Source organism: Protopterus annectens, chromosome 9.part0 (genome assembly GCF_019279795.1).
Source record: "Protopterus annectens isolate FY-2018-M chromosome 9.part0, PAN1.0, whole genome shotgun sequence".
In the NCBI taxonomy this organism is placed as follows: Eukaryota; Metazoa; Chordata; order Ceratodontiformes; family Protopteridae; genus Protopterus; species Protopterus annectens.
Window position 1 is genome coordinate 1733508992 of NC_056743.1, and position 25728 is coordinate 1733534719.

The 25728-nt window shown below is 38.7% G+C and overlaps 1 protein-coding gene across 1 annotated transcript in view; it reads right to left on the minus strand.

The window, feature by feature from the left end:
- Positions 1-7701: 7701 nt before the first annotated feature.
- The window catches only part of LOC122810773 (adhesion G protein-coupled receptor E1-like), a 139843-nt gene continuing 121816 nt past the window's right edge, over positions 7702-25728 (minus strand). Inside the window, exons 5-7 of the mRNA XM_044082334.1 lie at positions 21159-21311; positions 14661-14813; positions 7702-7874 (exon numbers count right to left, since the gene is read on the minus strand). Of these exons, the coding sequence (XP_043938269.1) occupies positions 7702-7874; positions 14661-14813; positions 21159-21311 (479 nt within the window). The remainder of the gene's footprint in view (positions 7875-14660; positions 14814-21158; positions 21312-25728) is intronic.

Here is a 25728-nt window from a genome sequence, read left to right on the forward strand (position 1 = left end):
TGGTTGGGGCAGGTGGGTGGGTGTGGTGTTAGTGAGTGGGGTGGGGTGGGGTGGGTTATTGAGCTGGGGTGGGGGGGTGAGGTAGAGTATTATGCAGGTAGGTGATGCTGTGGCTGGGAGGTGGGTTGGCAGGGAGGGTGTTAGGTAGGGGGTGGGGTATGTGTGTGTGAGGTGTGTGTTTTTTGTGACGGTAGGGTGGGGTAGGGGCTGAGCTAGTGTGCTATGTAGTACAGTGTGTGTTGTTTGTTTACTGCGGTGTCGGTGTACTGATTGTTCGTTGTTTATGCTGGTCGGGTGTGTGTGATGATGTCGGTGGTTTGGTGAGTGAGTTTTGTGTCGGGAATCATTATCGGTGTGTTTAGAAGTAGACCCATATATATATATATATATATATATATATATATATACACCCATGGTGCATAGTCACCGAAACACATGCATCATCACTTCACTTACACAGCAGGCATCCATTTACCTGTTGGGAAAAATGCACTACTACACATGCACCATTCCTTATTCCCTACTGCTCTGGACTTGTGCCGTATGTTGACTCACTCCATGGATATTCAGACCTCCAAAACCTATAGTCTTAGCACATACGTGTGTTCAATTGTCCGAGTGTTCATATGGTCTTCCGGGTTTAGGCTTGTCCAGCTGGGGACAGGGACTACCTTGTACCTAGTTGAAAGTCAGACTTAACAAGGGGTGATCGTTCGTTCCACTTTTAGCATCCTACCTGTGGTTGGGGATGCAGAGGTTTGCTCACTTATGGCCATCCATGTTCATTCTTCATATCTTTACATATATATATGTATATATATATATATATATATATACATACATATATATATGTATATATATATATATATATATATATATATGTGTGTGTGTGTGTATGTATGTGTGTGTATATATCCGTCTGTACATACACATGCATAAACACCTACATGCTCATTTACATTTCCCATACCATTGAATCACTGCCACTTACCATCTCGCATACACGCTTACATGCTTGCATACCCGCTTACGTCTCAGGTTGCCACCTTTTCATATGGCCAAAGCGGGGCATTTTCGGGACACACATCAGGTTTTACAGGCCGACAGATACCCATGGTCAGTACAAAGGTTAGAACTTTACTTATTTGCCTAAATGAAAGCTTATTCTTGTAGTGGTTTAGTTGCTTAATCTGTTTCTTGTAACTTTAAGTATTTTACATAAATAACTGTTTTATGCAACTGTTATATGAAATATGGGACATATTTCCTACAATCACAGGACATTTGCCATTGTATTATATTTGGTCTGGACACAACTGCCCAAAAAGGGACTGTCCCTCGCAAGGTGGGGCAGGTGGTAACCCTACTTATGTCTGCTTTAAAGTGCCTTAAGCACCCTATATCTGACTGTCACTATGCGAGTGTGTAAGGTATATATTCCCGATAATGCACGTGGGGCGACGTGCATCATTGTCAGGTGTTTAATCCCTCACAAGGTGGGGCAGGTTGTAATCCTACTTACATCTGCTTTAAAGCACCTTAAGCACCCTATATCTGACTGCCACTATGCGAACGTCTAAGGTATATATTCCCGATAATGCACTTGGGGAGACGTGCATCACGGTCAGGTGTTTAATCCTGGGCCATAAGTTCTGCAGGACCGGCTGGAGGCTGAGCCGTCTTGTGGACAGCTACTGCTCATATAACTTGTGTCCAGATGTATACAGGACTGGACATCATGTCGTGACACCAAGTCTAATGTTTAGAACAGATACATATCCCATGAGGGATATCCAAAAATTGTTGGGACCGATGACCTTCTTTGCTTTACAGCTGTAAGGTAGGGTTATGCATGCAAGGGATACATCATTTGCAATCCTGAGACTGCCTAGGGTGAGACTGCCTACTAGATATGGGTAGGGGTCACTATGTGCAGATATGGCCACACCTATCTAGCAGCTCGAGTATGGCTGGTCTTGCTGGACATTCAGGAAGGGGGGGGAGTGCTGTGAAGGGGATGACGGGTATTCAATTATGTATCTAGGTGTGTTGGGGTTGGATGGCTCAGTTCAGGCCAGACCATTATGTGGTTATGTGCCGGTAATGTTTCTGTACATTTGTATTGTACATTTTAATGTTCACATGTTTGTGGGATTGTAATGTGGATGTGTATATTTGTTCTTTGGTTATCTTCCTGATTCACCCACCACTCCCTCGTAGACCTCCAGTTCACCTATTGTGCATTCAACCCAGTCTCCCCTTGGCAAATTATTACATTACCCATCACCCCCACCCCCATATTCCACAAACAACATTCATCCCTTCTCTAGATGATGGCCCATGGCACAGTCAACAGAACACATTGCATACACTACATATCTCTGGGACCAATATGGTTGTCGGGGTCCACACTAACATTTCAGATCATCCACATGCTGTACTTCACACACATAGGTATACGCAAATACTTATCATTCATGACATGGTAGGTACACCTGGGTAATACCCGTTCATCTATGGACCATCCTGACAAGGACGACTTGGACTGCGAATGGGCAGATATTGGGCGAATGCTCTGACCATTGGTAGGGTTGCCACCTTTTCATATGACCTGGATGGGACATTTTCATGGCACACATCTCAGTTTACAGGCCAACACATACCAACGGTCATTACAAAGGATAGTACTTTAGTTTTATGCCTACATTTAAGCTTTTATTGTTGTAGTGGTGTAGTTGCTTATTCTGTTTCGTTTACTTGTTTATTCTGTTTCTTGTAACATATAGGTATTTTATATGTGGACACACGTACTGTATGGGACTATTACATAACATATGGGACATAAATATGTCCTACTATCACATGACATTTCACATTTATTATAGTTTTGGTATGGGCACACCTGCCTAGAGGGGGACTGTCCCTCACAATGTAGAACAGGTGGTAACCCAAACCATTGGGCTAGGCTTGGCAATTGGCGGTGCGCTAACATGATGCATTTTGCTTCCACTTGGTATAACTAGCTACACTACAATGGAATACGGGCACAGGGCTTAAAATATCTTTGTACAAGGGACGGGGACTCAATATTCCGCTAAGTGCCTTTTTGTTTACTTCTTATTATGGTGTTCGCAATGATGTCTTGTATGTTTTGCATAAATTTCAGTATCCACGGACACTGACCGGAGTGATTACTATTATAGGCAGGCTGTACTAGTCAGCATGTTGCATGTATGCAGCCGATATGTTCACGCCTCCGTGCAGCGCTTGGACATGCCCCCTGCACTTGTACACGTTTCCTATGCATGTGGCTGTTACGGCAGCACATATTCATTAATATGCATGTGGTGCTGCTGCACCGTCTCTATGCCACATGGTCGGCGCAAGGCTAACACCATCCTTGCGCTGAGCTTCATAAATCACGGGGCTTGTCTTTTCAATGAATCTCATTACATTTATGTGATTTGATGTATTTACATTATCTTAGTGCTCTAATTAGGCATGAATAGTAGCATCCAGTGGCTATAGTTAGTTTTGTGGATATTGATAGTTATTATGGGTCTATATCATATAGTCGAAGCTTTAGGTCAGTGGTGCACAACATCCGGCCCCAGTGCCAAATCTGGCCCATGATGCAACACTATCCGGCCACCAGAGAGTCACCAAAAAGTTTTAAAAAAGTAAATAAATGCTATGCCTTACTCCAGTCAAACAAACTTTCTAGCACGTGCTTACTTACCTAACTGACAGCAGTTGTGCACACTTCTAATTTTAGCTGCGGAAATAACTATTCTTTGTTGTTTATAATCTGCAGTCTGTAAAAAGTAGTAACTTTCTGCAAGAGTTTGTAATACATCATGGCTGCAAGCCAGAATAAAGTTAAATGCAAAGTTGATGTAGAAAACAGGCAATTTCTTGACTGCTGTTTTAAGTAAAATGCCAGTCACCTGTACCTGTTGTTAATTCCTAACAACTTACTATGTTCTGAGGTGGCCCGTAGATGCACTAAGAATTTGTGTAGTGGCCCTCCCCACAAAAAGATTGTGAACCACTGCTTTAGGTAATCGAATATCTAAAGCTCGACACTTAAACAGCGAAAGCTGTAAACCACGAAATGCCACTTCTGCACATTTATTCATAGGGAAAAAAATTGCTTGGCTGTTAATGGGATTCTGCCCTCTTCTCCACTGTAGAGCATGTTGCGCATCTTGCCTGGTTTTTCATATAGGTATTTTCTGTAGAATAAATATTACTGTCTGCTGGTGTCAAGATGTTGTCAGTTTTTCTGCTGTAACTGTCTTCCATTTATAGGTTCATAGGTTTATACTAGGCTATCTGCCCTAAGGCATTTATAAGCCTAGCCCAAATTTTTGTGGCTTACACCACCCCTTATATGAAAAAATACTGTGCCCATTAGTTTGTTGTGCCTCTGTCCAGCAGTGACACAGAGATGATTCCCAGGATAAACCTACGATCTCCCATCCACAGGTCAAGATTTCTCTTGAACAGAGCCAGCGAGGTGCTCTGCCTCACATGGATCGGGATTTTATTCCACAGCATAGGGAGTCTCTGAGTGATAAATCTATCCCTCCAGCACATCCTATTTATATCCGTGCTAAGGTTTAAGTCACTTGCTCTAGTGGTTTTGGTGGATTTGGATTTTTGAGGTGGAGCATGTCCATTAATTCGGGTTTGACATGGCCTTGTATGTCAGGCACATGTCACCTCTGAGCAGACGGTATGCAACTGAATAGAGCTGGAGTTTCTTCAATCTGGCAGCATATGACAGATTTTGGAGCCCCTTTATCCTTTTGGTGAGGAACTTTTGGGGTCTCTCCAATTGCTGCAGATGTTGGGTGAGATACATCCCGAATGGGGCATTGTACTCGATCATTGGTCTGATAAGTGAAGAGTACAGGGGAACAATGACCTCACTAGATCTGGATGTGAATCCCTTCATGATCAGGTGGGCAATGTAGAAGGTCTTTCTAACCACTTTAGCAATGTGAGTGTCAAATGAAAGGCCACTGTCAACCTGGGTCCCCAGGTCCCTGATAACCTCTTCTGTGCTTAATGGATTGCCACCTATATGGTAGCTTGGGGTTACCTTGTTTTTCCTGAAGGGTATGACTATACATTTTTTGGTGTTTAACTTCAGGCCATTGCTCTGGCACCAGCTATCTGTTTCCGTGAGTCCCTTCTGAAGGATATCCGTGTCCGATGCACTTTCCACTATGGTGCCCAGTTTGCAGTCGTCTGCAAACTTTGTCAGCCAAAGTCCTCCCATGTTGGCCTGTACTTCTGAGAAGTAGATGCCGAACAATAGGGGGCCAAGGACCGAGCCCTGTGGGACACCACTTGTGACCGACTTGGAGTCTGACATAGCGCCAGCAACTCTAACCCTGTGGGTTCTGTCCTTAAGCCAGTTTGCAACCCATCTTGTGACATATGGGTTTACATTTAAGCTGGTAAGTTTTTCTACAATACCCGAGTGGGGTATTGTGTCAAGGCCTTTGCAAGGTCAAGGTAGGCTGTATGGACTGCCTTTCCTCATCAATGGCCTTGGTGACTGTTTCGAAGAAGTCGACCAAGTTCAAAAGACATGATCTGCCCTTGACGAAGCCAAACTGGGTCGGGTCCAATGTCTGCAAGTCCCCTATATCTTTGTTTATGAGCTCCATTATGATCCTCTCCATAGCTTTGCAGACTAGACTTGTTAAGCTTATGGGGCGGTAATTACCAGGGTCCGTAGAGGCACCGCCTTTGTGGAGTGGGACCACAGTTGCCGTACGCCACTCCTTGGGCACGTATCCTGTGGTAAGGCTGAGATTAAACAGCTGCCTTATGTGCGGGTTTAATTCCTCATTTAGCTCGTGTAGCACACAGCCGGGGACACCATCCGGTCCCATTGATGCTGTGTTTTTAGCTTTAGAGAGAGCAGCTTTCACCTGCGCATTTGAGATGTCTGGGAGGCTACACTCTGCTGGGATAGTTATCTCTCCTTTAGGGGAGGAGAGGGGGGTGAAGTTTGCACTGAACCTGTCTGCCAGTATGTTGGCAATGTCTGTGGGTTCAGTGATTTTTGTATAATTTTGGACTAATTCTGAGCATATCTGGGAGTTTCCACCCAGGTTCCTAACATAGCTGAAAAAGGCCTTATGATTGTCCTTATTATGTCCTCATCTACAGTACATTACAATATTTCACCTGTCATCTTTCCCTTTTATTCATTCCTGCAATCAATCTATATGTTCCTATTCAATGCACACACTTCCCCTGAGTCTTTACTTTAAAAAGCAATACATGTACCCTTACAGATCATTTACAAAACTTACATAAAATGCATGGACTGCGATTCCACATTATTCTGCAGTGTATGCAATGTCCTGTACTGTGCTTGGGATATGTACATCAATACATGATTGACCCTCATAATCATTGTGGCATTCCATGCAATCCCGCTAAACTAGTTTCTTCTATTGTAATGTACTTCACAGTCCATGTTGCTTTACATGGTTTCCTGGCCAAAACACTGTTACCAGTCACAAAACCATGCTTGTTTACGTTTCAAAGCGTTGCATGGCATGAATATGTAATTATTGCTGCTGCTCACTGTGCAAAAACATAAGTTCTATGTGGGCTTTGTGCTAAGCCTACACAGAGTTTACTGAATTCCAGGGATTATACTGACTCTCTGACATAGAAGGATAAATACATAATTCTGATGCAAGTGTATTGAATCTGATTAACAGCCTGGGAGTGGAAGGGTCTCAATGGTTACTGTTGGCGCATCCATCCATAAGGTCCAGTTGACTTACAGCCACCATGCAAGTATAGGCTTCTACAAGATTAAAAGCAGCCAGAACTGGATACATGAATTTGATGTTACTTAGCCAAGTAAATGAAGCCTTCATAAGTGTAGGTGTACAGGCATTCCCTCTTTACTGAACTCCTTAGGCTATTAGTTCAGATGGTCTGGGAAAGGGTTTGGCTGCAGAAAGGCTGATGGCCCATGAAGAGACACTGCACAAACAGCCTTTATACTTGCTTATATTATGACTCCCTTAGGCCAACACTCAAAAGAGCAAGTGGCTGCATGTCACAAAGAGTAAACATATGGGCTAAGTCTCATTGGAGGGGGATTGGTGACCATCCAAAAAAAACTTTACAATAATTAAAAAAAAGAATAAACAAGTCATGCAAAAATAAAATTAAGTATTGCATACATGTCTCATGTTAAACAGACACTACTTTTTTATTATTAACATTAATCTTGAAAATGTAAATTGTACTAATAAGTGATGAGGATAAACACTGTACAATATATCCACAACATCATGTCGGATTCACCATTATGATGAAATGGCAGCATTCATGGGCAAGTACTTAATTTGATATCTGATTCTCTACTTGATTTTGTTCTTATCTGTCTGAATCACAGAATATAGCTTTTATTTATAAATGTGACATCCATCTGACTCTTACTAATACCTACAGCTAAAAAAACAAATAATCCGGGTTAGTATTTAGCAGAAAGATGTAGTGGTGTAACTTTTCAACACACTGAATTAATCTAGCAGTAGCTTACCTCTGCAAGTTAGTCCCCAAAACTTCCTACATCTCAATTACGAAAAACAGACATATTGCTAGAAAACTATATCTGCATGATGCATATAACATTTCTAACTAAAATCTCTGCTATTAAACACAAACTTGCTTACCATCACAACCAAATTTGCTTCTGTTAGTGGACAGATGAGAGATGGTCCTAGTTGTGAGTCCTGGTTGGCAGGTACAGCTATAGCTTCCTATTGCATTGTTACAGATGGAGTGATCACCACAGATATCCTTATCCCGCTGGCACTCATCGATATCTGCATTTCACACAGCAAATAATCATATTAATTATATAGAAATATATGTCACTAGTACAGCTGTCAAACACATGATGACTTGCAATTTTCTCACTAATCATCATTAAAAATGGACAATAACTGCATCACTGACTCCTTCATGTGAAGAACTTGTTTGCGTTAAAGTATGACTAAGAAGCATTCCCTTACTATAAAGACATAAACAAGTATATGTAATTTTATTTCTAGAGAATTTGTTTTCTGGATAATATCACAGTCTTAAAACTAAAACCTGTGATACAATAAAATCCTAACTACTCATTCTAACTGTCCAGTGCAGGTCATTCAATGAGTGCAATGATAAGAAAACATAATCTAAAGACAAGTATGGCAGCAATGAGACAGATCAAATACTAGTGCGATCAGAGCTGAACACACTAGTAATCTCCTTAAAGTCCCTTGCATCGAGTTTGCAAAGGCATGCTCTATATAAACACATGCACACTTTTGGCACCCATGTCCTCCCCCATCACACACACACACACACACACACACACACACACACACACACACACACACACACACACACACACACACACACACAGACACACACACACACACACACACACACACACACACACACACACACACACCTATTCATACACACATTCATTCATACAGTCATGCCTCTAAGGACATGCACACACACATATTTATACAGATTCACACACTACCAAAACTTCCACTCCCATATCTTCTCTCAACTTACCTGCACCACAAATACTTCCATAGAAATGATTGGCTGACTGTGATGTCACCACCATCAATTTTTCCTTCTAGAAAACATTTTTTTCCTGCGCAGATTGGAAGCCACATGCATTTCCAGGAATACACATGACTAATTAGTAATAGCCAATCCCCTGGTTGACACCTTTAAATATATTAACTCCAGCAATAGATGGCGATACCAAAAGGACAAATTTTCAGTTTGTTCATATCTGTGGTAAGTTGAGCTATGCATTCAGTCAACTGGGACACAGATCAACAAATGCAATTAGCAGAATGGCACCCATACACACACCCACACACAAACACACCCACACACACACACACACACACACACACACACACACACACACACACACACACACACACCCACACACACACACACACACACACCCACACACACACACACACACACACACACACACACACACACACACACACACACACACACATGCATAAGCACACATACTCATATACCCACACAAATAACTGCAGGTGCTGCAGTTATCACGTACCATTATAATAAAAAACAAACATGAGTGAGGGCTTGGAGACAAGAAAGGTCTGAGATTTTAACATATGAATATATAAAACACCTGTGCCTGGTACAGGGGAATAACACCTTCAGTTTGTGACTACTTTTGGCTGCAACCTCAATGAGATGAATGACATATTTTACAGGTTTTGGCCCAATGTAACAGCAGATATTTTATTTTTTACTACAGCAGTACCTGATAAATGCAACTTTTTATAGGAATGGGAAGAACATTGGACAGCAATTTGGGGGTATAAAATCCATTCAGATACAAGTGCAGTCAGCAGTTTAATGACACCAAGTAATTAAGAAGTTTCCCATGGGGAAATTGTAACTTTTGTACTCGTGTTTGAAAGAAAACATTTATATCTAAAAATATGTACAACATAATTGAAAAAAGGGAATGGATTACTTATAACATATTTGTGCAGTGCATTTCATGTAGATGATGCACCTTGTCTTTTCAATGAATCTCATTACATTTAAGTGATTTGACGTATTTACATTATCTTAGTGCTCTAATTAGGCATGAACAGTAGCATCCAGTGGCTATAGTTAGTTTTGTATATATTGATAGTTATTATGGGTCTATATCATATAGTAGAAGCTTTAGGTCAGTGATGGACAACATCCGGCCCCAGTGCCAAATCTGGCCCACAATGCAACACCATCCAGGCATCAGAGAGTCACCAAAAAGTTTTTAAAAATGTAAATAAATGTTATGCCTTACTCCAGTCACACAAACTTTCTAGCACGTGCTTACTTACCTAATTGACTGCAGTTGCGCACACGTCTAATTTTAGCTCCGGAAGTAACTATTCTTTGTTGTTTATAACTTGCAGTCTGTAAACAGTAGTAATTTTCTGCAAGAGTTCGTAATATGTCATGGCTGCAAGCCAGAATAAAGTTAAATGCAAAGTTGATGTAGAAAACAGGCAATTTCTAAGACTAATAATATTAATTGTGAGCCAGATGAACAATATGTTTTTAAATTAACTGGCTGTCATTTTTCAGATACTGAAATAGCAGTACTAAATTGTGGTATTAAATTTGTTCCTACTGTTATTTCTAACATGCATTCATTTAAAATAGATGTTTTTAAATTAGTAAGGAAATTACATCTATTATGTTTTTTTTTTCAAGGCACAAAGAAAGTAATATAGAAGTAACAAATTCTTTTGAAATGAATGATTCTTTAAATGAAACAACTTCTATGGAATTTTTTTCTTGTGATTCTTTCTTTGAAAATGATGAAATTATGAATGCTTACTGTTTATTGCCGACTGATAAAATTAGTATCAAAAGTAGTTATATACCTCCTTTTACTAATGAAACAGTGAAACATTTTTCTAGTGTTGTAAATTATTCTATGCAAGATATTTTTAAACAAAAGAAAAAAGTTTCTTATAATTTGACTAAAAATGAATGGGAGGCATTGAAAAGTATGAGATACAGAAATGACATTATTTTCAAGCCCTCAGATAAAGGCAATAAGTTAGTTGTAATGACTGTAGAACAGTATCACAAGATGTGTATGGACAACTTAAATAATGATGAAATATATAGAGTTGCAGCATGGAAAGAATATGAAACAGCTTTGTTGGCATATAATGAATTAATATACAAAGGGTACAGGCTGGGCTACTTTACAAAGAAGGACATAGAGAAGACATTTTCCATAGATAAATGTACTATGGCCAAATTTTATTGTCTTCCTAAGTTACATAAAAATAGATGTAACCCTCCAGGTCGTCCAATAGTGTCTGCATGTAATTATTTTCTTCACAATATAGGAATTGTGTTACAGGAACTACTTCTACCTAAGGTTGTGAAGTTATCGTCTTACATGAGAGACACTTTTGACTTCCTGGAGAAAGTTGGCAGAATTCAGTGGAATGAAAATAGGTATTGGATAGTATTAGATGTTAAAAACTTGTATACGAATATTACACATGAATTAGGTGTTGAAGCTTTTAAGTTTCATCTGAGTGATAATCCATTGACCTACTATACAATTTATTTAATACAGTTTTGTCTTAAAAATAATTATTTTGAATTTAATTATATTTTATATCAACAAATAAAGGGAACAGCGATGGGAGCAGTGTTTGCTCCAGTATATGCAAAGTTATTTATGGGTCACTTTGAAATAGAATTTTTGTATAGAATGTGCTTTTTTAGAAATCATGTGGTAGAATATTATCGTTACATAGATTATTTGATTTTTTTGTGCGAAGGGGGTAGTTCAAGTGTATATAACTTCATCCAGGATTTAGACTGTAATAATTTTGGTATAAAGTGTGATGGAGTTCATTGGGGAGATAAAGTGACATTTTTAGATGTGAATTTGTAAGTAAAAAATAATAAAGTGGTGACATCAGTCCATTATAAATTTGAGGGTGTTAATAATTTTATATATGGGACTAGTTGTCATCCACCACATCTAATATCAGCACTTCCTTACAATGAATTATTGCGTATCTCAAGATTGACCAGTGATAGACAACAAAAGGAATTAGAAATTGAACAAATCTGTAGTAAATTTATAAAAAGAGGTTATAGTATAGAAAATGCAGAACAAGCTAAAAAGAATATGAGTTTAAAAAAAATCAAACTAATAAGCAAGTAAAGTATAGGGGCAAACCAGATAAAAATATACATAATGAACAAGTGGAAAAAATATTATTTTTGACCACGTATGGAATATATACAGAGGAACTAGTTAAAATAATTATGTTTTATTGGAAATATTTGATACAAGATCCTCTTTTAGGAGAATTAATACCTCAAAAACCTATGGTGTCATATAAGCGTGGAAAGAGTATTAAGGATATGTTAGTCCATGCTCATTTTATTTTTCCTGCTGTAAGATTAACCAAATGCATATCTGATTGTGGTTTTAAAGCACGTAGACACTGCAGTATATGTAACCAGACAGTGAATTCTTTTGATCGAATAAATGGAAAGAAATTTAGTGTGAATGATAGTTACACTTGTAATACAGAAGGTATTGTTTATGTGCTCAAATGTGAGTGTAACTTATTTTATATAGAAGAATCTAAAAGAAGTTTTCGTGTTAGATTTTCAGAACATCTGAGAAATATTAGAAATGAAAAGGTGGAAAGCCCATTAGGCTTACACTTTAAAAAGTATCATAACAGTGATGGAAATAAATTAATAGACACAGTTTTGGAAAAAGTATATTGTGAAAAAGGTATTGCCTTAAGAATAAATTACAATGGAAAGAAGCATTGTTTATTTTACAATTTGACACCTTATACCCTAAGGGGTTAAACAGAGAGCTTAATTGGAAATGGTTGTTATAATTAATTGTTTTTTAATTGTTTAATTATTTTATTAGAACTGTTTTTACTATAAAAAGGAATGAGAAATGGTTCTTGTTATACTCTGTTAAAGGCTTATGCCGAGGCGCTGGAGAAGAGAAATCTGTATTCAGAACTACGAAAATAAGTTTGTTGGATTTACTGGCTGAGTCGTTTTTTGGATTATTGCTTCATTGTGTGGCGCAATATAATTTCATGACTGCTGTCTTAAGTAAAATGCCAGTCACCTGTACCTATTGTTAACTCCTAACAACTTACTATGTTTTGAGGTGGACCGTAGATGCTAAAAATTCATGTAGTGGCCCTCCCCACAAAATGATTGTGCACCACTGTTTTAGGATATCGAATACCTTAAACTTGACACTTAAACAGCGAAAGTTGTAAACCACGAAATGCACTTCTGCAAATTTTTTCATAGGGAAAAAATGTGCTTGGCTGCTATCAGGAATCTGCCCTCTTCTCCACTGTATAGCATGTTGTGAATCTTGCCTGGTTTTTCATATAGGTTTTTTCTGTGGAATAAATATTACTGTCTACCTGTGTCAGCATGTGTTCAGTTTTCCTGCTGTAACTGTCTTCCATTTATATGCCCTCATCTAAAGTACATTACAATATTTCACCTGTCATCTTTCCCTTTGTTCATTCCTGCAATCCATCTATATGTTCCTATTCGATGCACACACTTCCCCTGAGTCTTTACTTTAAATGGCAATACATGTACCCTTACAGATCATTTACAAAACTTACATAAAATGCATGGACTGGGATCCCACATTATTCTGCCCTGTATGCAATGTCCTGTACTGTGCTTGGGACATGTACATCAATATATGATAGACCCTCGTAATCATTGTGGCATTCCATGCAATCCTGCTATGCTAGTTTCCTCTATTGTAATGTACTTCACTGTCCATGTTGCTTTACATGGTTTCCTGGCCAAAACACTGTTACCAGCCACAAAACCATGCTTGTTTACATTTAAAAGTGTTGTGTGGCATGAATATGTAATTAGCGCTGCTGCTCACTGTGCAAAAATTTAAGTTCTATGTGGGCTTTGTGCAAAGCCTACACAGAGTTTATTGAATTCCAGGGATTATCCTGACTTTCTGAGTTAGAAGGATAAAGCCATAACTCTGGCGCAGGTGTATTGAATTGGATTAACAGCCTGGGGGTGGAGGGGTGTCAATGGCTACTGTTGGCGCAACCATCCATAAATTCCAGTTGACTTATAACCACCATGCAAGTATAAGCATCCACAAGATTAAAAGCAGCCAGAACTGGATACATGAATTTGATGTTGCTTAGCCCAGTAACTGAAGCCTTCATAAGTGTAGGTGTACAGGCATTCCCTCTTTACTGAGTTCCTTAGGCTATTAGTTCAGATGGTCTGGGAAAGGGTTTGGCTGCAAAAAGGCTGATGGCTCATGAAGAGACACTGCACAAACAGCCTTTATACTTGCTTATATTAAGACTCCCTTAGGCCAACACTCAAAACAGTAAGTGGCAGCATATCCCAAAGAATGAACATATAGACTAAGACTCATTGGAGGGTGATTGATGACCATCCAAAAAAAACCTTTACAATTTGAAAACTAATTAAAAAAATAATAATCAAGTCTTGCAAAAATAAAATTAAGTATTGCATACATGTCTCATGTTAAACAGACAAAACTTTTTTATTACTAACATTACTCTTGAAAATGTAAATTGTACTAATAAGTGATGAGGATAAACACTGTACAATATTTTCACAAAATCATGTCAGATTCACCATTATGATGAAACGGCAGCATTCATGGGCAAGTACTTAATTTGATATCTGATTCTCTACTTGATTTTGTTCTTATCTGACTGAATCACAGAATTCAGCTTTTATTTATAAATGTGACGTCCATCTGACTCTTACTAATACCTACAGCTAATAAAACAAATAATCTGGGTTAGTATTTAGCAAAAAGGTGTAGTGGTGTAACTTTCCAACACATTGAATTAATCTAGCAGTAGTTTGCCTCTACAAGTTAGTCCCCAAAACTTCCTACATCTCAATTACGAAAACCAGACAAATTACTAGAAAACTAAATCTGCATGATGCATATAACATTTCTAACTAAAATCTCTGCTATTAAACACAAACTTGCTTACCATCACAACCAAATTTGCTTCCGTTAGTGGACAGATGAGAGATGGCCCTAGTTGTGAATCCCGGTGGGCAGGTACAGCTATAACTTCCTATTGCATTGTTACAGATGGAGTGATCACCACAGATATCCTTTTCCCGCTGGCACTCATCAATATCTGCATTTCACACAACAAATAATCATATTAATTATATAGAAATATATGTCACTAGTACACCTCTCAAACACACGATGACTTGCAATTTTCTCACTAATCAGCATTAAAAATGGACAATAACTGCATTACTGACTCCTTCATGTGAAGAACTTGTTTGCGTTAAAGTATGACTAAGAAGCATTCCCTTACTTTAAAGCTATAAACAAGTATATCTAATTTTATTTCTAGAGAATTTGTTTTCTGGATAATATCACAGATAGTCTTAAAACTAAACCCTGTGATACAATAAAATCCTAACTACTCATTCTAACTGTCCAGTGCAGGTCATTCAATGAGTGCAATGATAAGAAAACATAATCTAAAGACAAGTATGGCAGCAATGAGACAGATCAAATACTAGTGCGATCAGAGCTGAACACACTAGTAATCTCCTTAAAGTCCCTTGCATCGAGTTTGCAAAGGCATGCTCTATATAAACACATGCACACTTTTGGCACCCATGTCCTCCCCCATCACACACACACACACACACACACACACACACACACACACACACACACACACACACACACACACACACACACACACACACACACACACACACACACACACACACACACACACACACACACACACACACACACACACACACACACACACACACACACACACACCCCTATTCATACACACATTCATTCTTACAGTCATGCTCCTAAAGACATGCACGCACACATATTTACACATATACACACACTAACAAAACTTCCACTCCCATATCTTCTCTCAACTTACCTGCACCACAAATACTTCCATAGGATTGACTGGCTGACTGTGATGTCACCACCATCAATTTTTTCTTCTAGAAAACAATTTTTTCCTGAGCAGATTGAAAGCCACATACATTTCCAGCAATACACATGACTGATTAGTAATAGCCAATCCCCATGGCTGACACTACCATGCAGCTTTAACAGAGTGACCACTGTCATCACAGAGGCACCTATGAGGGGATGAACTCAATGTTAGAGCACTCTGTGAATTGGAAAGACTTAACCCAAGGTGTAAACCTTCCAAGTTAAGGCTTCTGCATGTAAATAATTGTGACCTGGATTCTGATCATAATCAAGTTGTTATACAGTGAAGATATGGATGCCAAGAAATTCACAACAAGAACAGAGTGAAGTGCAGATCAAGAATGGAATATTCACCTCCAAGTTGAGTACTTAGAATAACTGCTTTGTGAAAAGAAAGGACAGATCATATTTATGTGTATATGACATAGCACTGTAGTTCCTCCAATATACTACTAGACACAGAAAAGAGTGTAGGAGTGAAAATGCATTACAGCTTTGAAAGCTGTAGAAAACTTAGTGCTGCTGCACAGACAGCCAGTGTCAGAATCTAAATGACAATGGCTTTGAAAGCTGTTAGATGCTTCACTCTGCCACACTTTTGTTATTGTATTTGTGTTCTTTATGTGACAACATGATGTGTTTCCATGGTTATAATACTGCCAGTAAAAACATAATAAAAACTTCAGTGAAGCTAGAACTTCCACTGAGTGACCTCCTGAATCTCTTGTATCTGATGCACATGGGATATATGCAAATGATCCTTATGAACATCAGGTGTTTCAGCTAATTGTCAAGTGTGAATGCCCATGACTTGTTTCATCGTTTTACTGGACAATTTCAGGCCAATAAAGCCAAATCCCACTAGCTGTGGATATGCATATTTCAGCATTGTTATGACATCGTTAGCACAGCACAAGCAGAGTGGTTGACTAAGCATTTATTTGCATATATCCCTTGTGCCTCTGATACAAGAAGTTTGGGAGTTCACTCAGTGGAAGTTCTAGCTTCACTGGAGTTTTGATTTTGTTTTTCTGATTGTCTTTTCAGTGAACTTCTCACTCATTCTTTTAGTTTGTTGTTTGAGATATTTTTGCATTGACCCTAATGATAATGGGCATCAACTGGGTATAACAGCTCAGTGTTTCTAATGCTTAGTTAAACTCTCTGCTTGTGCTGTGGCGATGAGGTTATAACAAGGCTGAAATATGCAGATCCACAACCATTGGGGTTTGGCTTCATTGGCATAAAACTGTCCAATAAAATGATGAAACAAGTTATGGTCATTCATACTTGCCAATTAGCTGAAACACCTGATGTTCATAAAGATCATTTGCATATATCCCATGTGCCTCTGATACAAGAAGTTTGGGAGGTCACTCAGTGGAAGTTCCAGCTTCTCTGGAGTTTTCATTCTGTTTTTACTGATTGTTTTTTCAGTGACATTTTCACTCATTGTTTTATTTGGTTATAATACTGCAAAAATTCTATGGACACTGTTGTACGTTGTCTGCTGTTAGGGCTCTAGCAAGGGACTAGAGCTTAACAGTACCGTGAGATGCTTACAAAATGTAGGTTAAGCACTGTTGTTATGTCAGAAATGTGTTTAATAACATTGTAATTTTTATGAATATGGAGTATAATCACAGTTATATAAGTACTACAAGACATTTAAGGCTGTTAACTGGGCAGTGAAATATCATTGTAAACTCAGTCGTGTTTTGTTAAATGTAATACACTGCACTATTTCCATCTGGATTTGCATACTGTAGTGATATTTAAATTTTAGGTTTTTGCCTATATCAACAGAAGTCAGAATAGTAAATTACTTTATTTAATTTACTGTAACAAATTAATATATACTGAAACATCAGATATCATAACAATTGACCACAAAACCCTTTGAAAATCAACTATGCTTGCAGACTTGCCTTAATTAATCAGCAGTCATTCTAAAATACATACACACTGCAATTAACAAATGACATGCACACAATTTGACATCATGTATACTCAGACCGTCACACACACACCCACACACAAACAAATAAGTGCAAGCTTGCGCCAGTGCATATGCACACACACACACTCACACACACACACACACACACACACACACACACACACACACACACACACACACACACACACACACACACACACGCAGATATACAACAACTATCTAATACATGTCCACACTAAAGCAACATGTTTTGCTGGTGGGGAAACCAAGGTTTCTCTGATCACTAACTGGGTTGTGCTCTTAGATGCCTACAACTTTAAATATACTAACTCCAGCATTAGATGGCAACAAGGAAAGGAGAAATTTTTAGTTCATTCTGATCTGTAAAAAGTTGAGCTATGCTTTCAGTCAACTGGGACACAGATCAACAAATGAAATTAGCAGAATGGCACCCATACACATACACACACACACACACACACACACACACACACACACACACACACACACACACACACACACACACACACACACACACACACACACACACACACACACACACACACACACACACATGCATAAGCACACATACTCATATACCCACACAAATAACTGCATGTACTGCCTTTATCAGGTACCGTTATAATAAAAAACAAACATGAGTGAGGGCTTGGAGACAAGAAAGGTCTGAGATTTTAACATATGAATATGCAAAACACCAGTGCCTGGTACAGGGAAATAACATCTTCAGTTTGTGACTACCTTTGACTGCAACATAAATGAGATGAATGACATTTATAGGTTTTGGCCCAATGTAACAGCAGATATTTTATTTTTTACTACAGCAGTACCTGATAAATGCAACTTTTTACAGGAATGGGAAGAACATTGGACAGTACCTTTGTAGGTATAAAATCCATTCAGATACAAATCCAGTCAGCAGTTTAATGACACTAAGTAATTAAGATGTTTCCCATGGGGAATTTGTAACTTTTGTACTTGTGTTTGAAACAAAACATTTATATCAAAAAATATGTACAACATAATTGAAAAAAGGAAATAGATTACTTATAACATATTTGTGCAGTGCATTTTGTGTAGGTGATACAACTTGTCTTTTCAATGAATCTCATTACATTTAAGTGATTTGATGTAGTTACATTATCTTAGTGCTCTAATTAGGCATGAACAGTAGCTGTCAGTGGCTATAGTTAGTTTGGTGGATATTGATAATTATTTTCGGTCTGTATCATATAGTCAAAGCTTTAGGTCAGTGGTGCACAAGATCTGGCCTCAGTGCCAAATCTGGCCCACGATGCAATACCATCCGGCCACCAGAGAGTCAAAAAATTTTTTTAAAAAAAGTAAACAAATGCTATGCCTTACTCCAGTCACACAAACTTTCTAGCACGTGCTTACTTACCTAATTGACTGCAGTTGCGCACACTTCTAATTTTAGCTGTCGAAGTAACTATTCTTTGTTGTTTATAACTTGCAGTCTGTAAACAGTAGTAACTTTCTGCAAGAGTTTTTAATACATCATGGCTGCAAGCCAGAATAAAGTTAAATGCAAAGTTGATGTAGAAAACAGGCAATTTCTTGACTGCTGTCTTAAGTAAAATGCCAGTCACCTGTAGCTATTGTCAACTTGTAACAACTTACTATGTTTTGAAGTGGCCTGCAGATGCATTAAGAATTTGTGTAGTGGCCCTCCCCACAAAAAGGCTGTGCACCACTGCTTTTGGTAATCAAATACCTAAAGTTTGACACTTAAACAGCGAAAGCTGTAAACCACGAATGGCCACTTCCATATTTTCTTAGGGAAAAAAGTTGCTTTGCCATTATCAGGAATCTGCCCTCTTCTCCACTGTGGAGCATGTTGTAAATCTTGCCTGGCTTTTTATATAGGTTTTTCTGTGTAATAAATATTGCTGTCTGCTGATGTCAACATGTGGTCAGTGTTCCTGCAATAAATGTTTTCCATTTATATGCCCTCATCTACAATACATTACAATGTTTCACCTGTCATCTTTCCCTTTATTCATTCTTGCAATCCAGCTGTATGTCCCTATTCAATACACAGACTTCCCCTGAATCTTTACTTTAAATAGCAACCCATGTACCCATACAGATCATTTAAAAAACTGACATAACAAGCATGGACTAGGATTCCAAATAATACTACACTGTACACAATGTCCTATACTTTGCTTGGAACATGTACAGCAATATATGATAGAGCCACGTAATCATTGTGGCATTCCATGCAATCCCGCTAAGCTAGTTTCCTCTATTGTAATGTAGTTCACTGTCCATGTTGCTTTTCATGGTTTCCTGCCTAAAACACTGTTACCAGCCACAAAACCATGCTTGTTTACATTCCAACCTGTTGCGTGGCATGAATATGTAATTAGCGCTGCTCACTGTGCAAAGATGTAAGGTGTATGTCGGCTTTGTGCAAAGCCTACACAGAGTTCACTGATTCAAGGGATTATCTTGACTCACTGACATAGAAGGATAAGGCCATAACTCTGACGCAGGTGTACGGAATCTGATTAACAGTCTGGGGGTGGAGGCGGGTCAATGGTTACTACTGGCTCACCCATCCATAAGGTCCAGTTTACTTATAACCACCTTGCAAGTATAGGCTTCTACAAGATTAAAAACAGCCAGGACTGGATACATGAATTTGATGTTGCTTAGCCCAGTAATTGAAGCCTTCATAAGGGTATGTATACAGGCATTCCCTCTTTACTGAGCTCCTTAGGCTATTAGTTCAGATGTTCTGGGAAAGGGGTTGGCTGCCGAAAGGCTGATGGTTCATGAAGAGACACTGCACAAACAGCCTTTATACTTGCTTACATTATGACTCCCTTAGGACAGCACTCACCTGAGTAAGTAGCCTCATATCACAAAGAGTGAACATATGGGCTGAGACTCATTGGAGTGGGATTGATGACCATCCAAAAAACCTTTACAACGTGAAAACTAAATAAAAAAAGGATAAACAAATCTTGCAAAAATAAAATGTAAGTAATGCATACATGTCTCATGTTAAACAGACACTATTTTTTAAAACAGCATTACTCTATAAAATATAAATTGTACTAATAAGTGATGAGGATAAACACTGTGTAATATTTTCCCAAAATGATGTGGGATTCACCATTATGATGAAAGTGTAGCATTCAAGTACTTAATTTGATATGTGATTCTCTACTTGATTTTGTTCTTATCTGAGTGAATCACAGAATGCAGCTTATATTTATAAATGTGACATCCATCTGACTCTTAATAATACCTGCAGTTAATAAAACAAATAATTCAGGTTAGCATTTAGCAGACAGATGTAGTGTTGTAACTTTCCAACATATTTAATTAATCTAGCAGTAGTTTGCCTCTACAAGTTAGTCCCCAAAACGTCCTACATTTCAATTATGAAAAACAGACATATTACTAGAAAACTATATCTGCATGATGCATATAACATTTCTAACTAAAATCTCTGCTATTAAACACAAACTTGCTTACCATCACAACCAAATTTGCTTCCGTTAGTGGACAGATGAGAGATGGTCCTTGTTTTGAATCCCGGTGGGCAGGTACAGCTATAGCTTCCTATTGCATTGTTACAGATGGAGTGATCACCACAGATATCCTTATCCCGCTGGCACTCATCAATATCTGCATTTCACACAGCAAATAATCATATTAATTATATAGAAATATATGTCACTAGTACAGCTGTCAAACACATGATGACTTGCAATTTTCTCACTAATCAACATTAAAAGTGGACAATAACTGCATCACTGACTCCTTCATGTGAAGAACTTGTTTGCGTTAAAGTATGACTAAGAAGCTTTCCCTTACTTTAAAGCTATAAACAAGTATATCTAATTTTATTTCTAGAGAATTTGTTTTCTGGATAATATCACAGATAGCCTAAAAAATAAACCCTGTGATACAATAAAATCCTCACTATCCATGGTAACTGTACAGTGCAATTATAAGAAAATATAATTGAAAGTCAAGTATGGCAGCAATGTGACAGATCAAATACTAGTGCGATCAGAGCTGACCACACTAGTAATCTCCTTAAAGTCCCATGTAGCGAGTTTGCAAAGGATACTCCACCCATGACCTCACACACACACACACACACACACACACACACACACACACACACACACACACACACACACACACACACACACAGACACAAACACACACACACACACATATTTACACAGATACACACACTAGCAAAACTTCCACTCCCATATCTTCTCTCAACTTACCTACACCCCAAGCACTTCCATAGGAATGATTGGCTGACTGTGGTGTCACAACCATCACTTTTTCTTTCTAGAAAACAATTTTGCCTGAGCAGATTGGAAGCCACATACATTTCCAGGAATGCACATGACTAGTATTAGCCAATCCCCCTGGTTGACACTAGCATGCAGCTTTACCAGAGAGACCACTGTCATCACAGAGGCACCTTTGTGGGGAAGTACTCAATTAGAGCTGTAGTTCCTCCAATATACTACTAGATACAGAAAAAACTGTAGGAGTGCAAAATGCGTTACAGCTTTGAAAGCTGTAAAAAAAACTTAGTGCTGCTGGACAGACAGCCTGTGGCAGAATGTGTCAATGGCTTTGAAAGCTGTTAGATACTTCACTCTGCTACACTTTTGTTATTGTATTTGTGTTCTTTATGTGACAACATGATGTGTTTTCCTGGTTATACTACTGCAAAAATGCTTTGGACACTGTTGTAACTTGTCTGCTGTTAGGGCTCTATAAAGGGACTAGAGCTTAACAATTCCATCAGATGCTTAACAAAATGTAGGTTAAGCCCAGTTCTTATATGAGAAATATGCTTAATAAAGTTGTCATTTTTATGAATATGGAGTATAATCACAGTTATCTAATTACTACCTTACATTTAAGTCTGTTAAATGGGCAGTGGAATATCCTTGTAAACTCAGTCATGTGTTTTTTAAATGTAATACACTGCACTATTTCCATCTGCATTTGCATACTTTAGTGATAGTTAAATCTTAGGTTTTTTGCATATATCTACAGTAGTATGAATAGTAAATTACTTTATGTAATTTACTAAAACATAATGCTAAAAAACTACTAAAAAACTACTAACAAAATGAAAAAGGCAGCAGAGGTACTGAATCAGCCAGAAAATGATTGTTTGTAGAGGACACAGTAGGAGCAAAAGAGTTAGTTAACTACCTAAACAGGACTACTAAAATTCATAAGTTCCTTTAAAGAGGACTCTATTACTTACCTGGATATTTTATTAGAGAAGGACATAAAAAAAAAGTCCTGTTTAGCGAGAATTTTTTGTAAAAAAACCTATTCGAATTCATTACTGCACTTTACCAGCGCCCATCTCCTCCATCAGAAAAGATCTGTGGTAAAGGGTCAACTGGTACGTGCAGCTAGGATGGTCACTGAAGATACAAAGATCCTATAGGAATGCAGTACCTTGAAACATATGTTTCTTAGGAGAGGTTACCCTGAGAGTTTAATTATGGAACTCATGTTGGAAGTACAACAAGAAAGATGGAGGGCTATTAATAAACCGATCTTAGGTTTAGTAAACATTACAGAAGGACTAGAGGAAACTATTAGCATGGATATGGACCCAAGTAATGAAGGGAACACCTATGCTAACTCAATTGTATCATTTACTACCAGTTTCACAACACCATTTAGTACTGATGCTTACCATATCAGGAACATTTTCACTAGGAACTGGAATCTATTTACATTTGACGATACAATATTTAACAAAATAGGAGCTATGCCCTCTGTAATCTTTAAGAAAGGCAGGAACATGAAATCATTATTAGAATCAACTCAACAAGAGACTGTAGGAAAACCAAGTATGTTCAAATGCGAGGCTTGTAACCAGTGTAGACACATGGGGTCTGGAAATACTTTTACAATCCATGGTAAAACATATAAAATCAATGGAAGGTATAATTGCAACTCTAAATCTGTGATTTACCTTGCACAGTCCCAGGTTTGTCCAGCTTACTACACTGGCAAAACTTATAGGAAATTAAAGGAAAGAGTATATGAGCACATACATAGTATAAACAGGGGTAAAAATGAGAATGCCTTGGCTAGGCACTATATTAGTCACCCTGAACAGTCATTCTTATTTAGAGTAATTGACCAAATTTTACCAAATTTAAGAGGAGGCCCTTTTTCACTCATATTAGAAAGACAAGAGATGTCATGGCAAATACGTTTAGATGCAAGTAGGAAGCCATGTTTAAACAAGGGGATTTGTATAGCATGCTTATTAAAATTGAGAAGTCTTAATAGATAAACCCTGGAATTCATGAAGCTCGGTGCAAGGCCGGCGTTAGGCTTGCGCCGACCGTGTGGCGTGAGGATGGCGCAGTAGTGCCAAACACATAGTAATGAAGGTGTGCTGCTGACACAGCCACGTGCACAGGAAAGGAGCACGAGTGCATAGGGCGTGTCAAAGTACAGCACGGAGGCATGGAAATGGCAGCTGTCGATGTGCAACCTAAAATGCTTGCATATAACAAGTTGCAAGATAGTAACCACGTCAGTGTCCCTGGATACTGAAACGTATGCAAAGCATGCAAGAAAGTACCTGTGAACACAAAGTGACGAAGCAAACAGAAATGCACGGTAGGGAATCACGGGTCCCTATCTCGTGAACAAATGACATGGAAGACCATGTGGCCGTAGTCCAACACAGTGTAGATAGCCATACCAAGTGGAAGTGAAACGCATCATATATTAGCGATCCACCAGTAGGTACGTCCAGCCCAATGGTGAGGGTCACCAGCTGACCCATAATGTGAGGGAGGGTACACAGCTGGGCAGATGTGTCCATAACAAAATACACGAGATATCTAGTGACTGTATGTCCAAATTATATCCCACAAGGCATGTAATAGTCACATACAAAAGGTATGTCCGTATTTCACATACCAAATGTGATAGGAAATAGAATAAGCATGTAAACGAAACAGAAGGAGCATGCAAACAGCCACAACAATAAGGACACATGTAGGCTGAAAGGAACAGTATTATCTGTACCGTCGACTAGGATTACCACCTGTCCCACTTTGCGAGCGACAGTCCCTCTTTGGGCAGTTGTGTCCTGACAAAAACCTGTAACAATGGCAAATGTCCTGAGATTATACGACAAAATTATTCCCTATACATTATGTAATAGTTGCATTAAACAGGTTTTCTGTATCTAAATTACATAAATGTTATAAGAAACAGAATAAGCAACTGACCTGCTACAAGAAAATGCTTTTATATAGGCAAGAAGTCTAAGTTCTATCCTGTGTACTGACCATGGGTATGTGTCGGCCTGGAAAATGTGATGTGTGTACCAAAAATGTCCCACTTTGGCCAATTGAAAAGGTGGCAACCCTACCGTCGACTGTGGGTAGGTGTCGTCCACTACAGTCACATATGTGTATGGAATATATCCCATCCTGGACATAGGAAAAGGTGGCATCCTACCAATGAGTACAACAGGCCACTAAAATCCGGAAGTCAGCGGTACAAGCCGAACTTGTCAGGATGTGTCACAGTCGAATGGGTAGTACCCGGGTATACCAAACGTGTAATGAAAGAGAAGTATGGGCGTGTACCTATGTGCGTGAGGTATAGCACGTGGAAAGCAAACATGGCAAGGTAGTCCACACAACCATACAGGTACCAGACACATGCAGGGTATTCAATGTTTTACTCTGGCCGTGTCATGGGCCAACAACCAAAGCACAGATATATGGGGTGTGAGGAATCTGTGTGTGTGGGGTGGATGGGTAATGGTACAATCCTCCAAGACGATACTGTGTCATATGCAGAATAGGTGAACTGGAGGTATAGGAGGGAGCAGCATGTATAAACAGCTGCAATACAACCAGACAGGCCATACTGTAGAACACAATCCCACAAACAAATGAATATTGAAATGTGCGATACAAATGTATAGATATGTCACCGGCACATACCCACAGATTGGTCCTGATGGAACTGGCTATAACAAATGCAACACACCTGGATGGAACTGGCC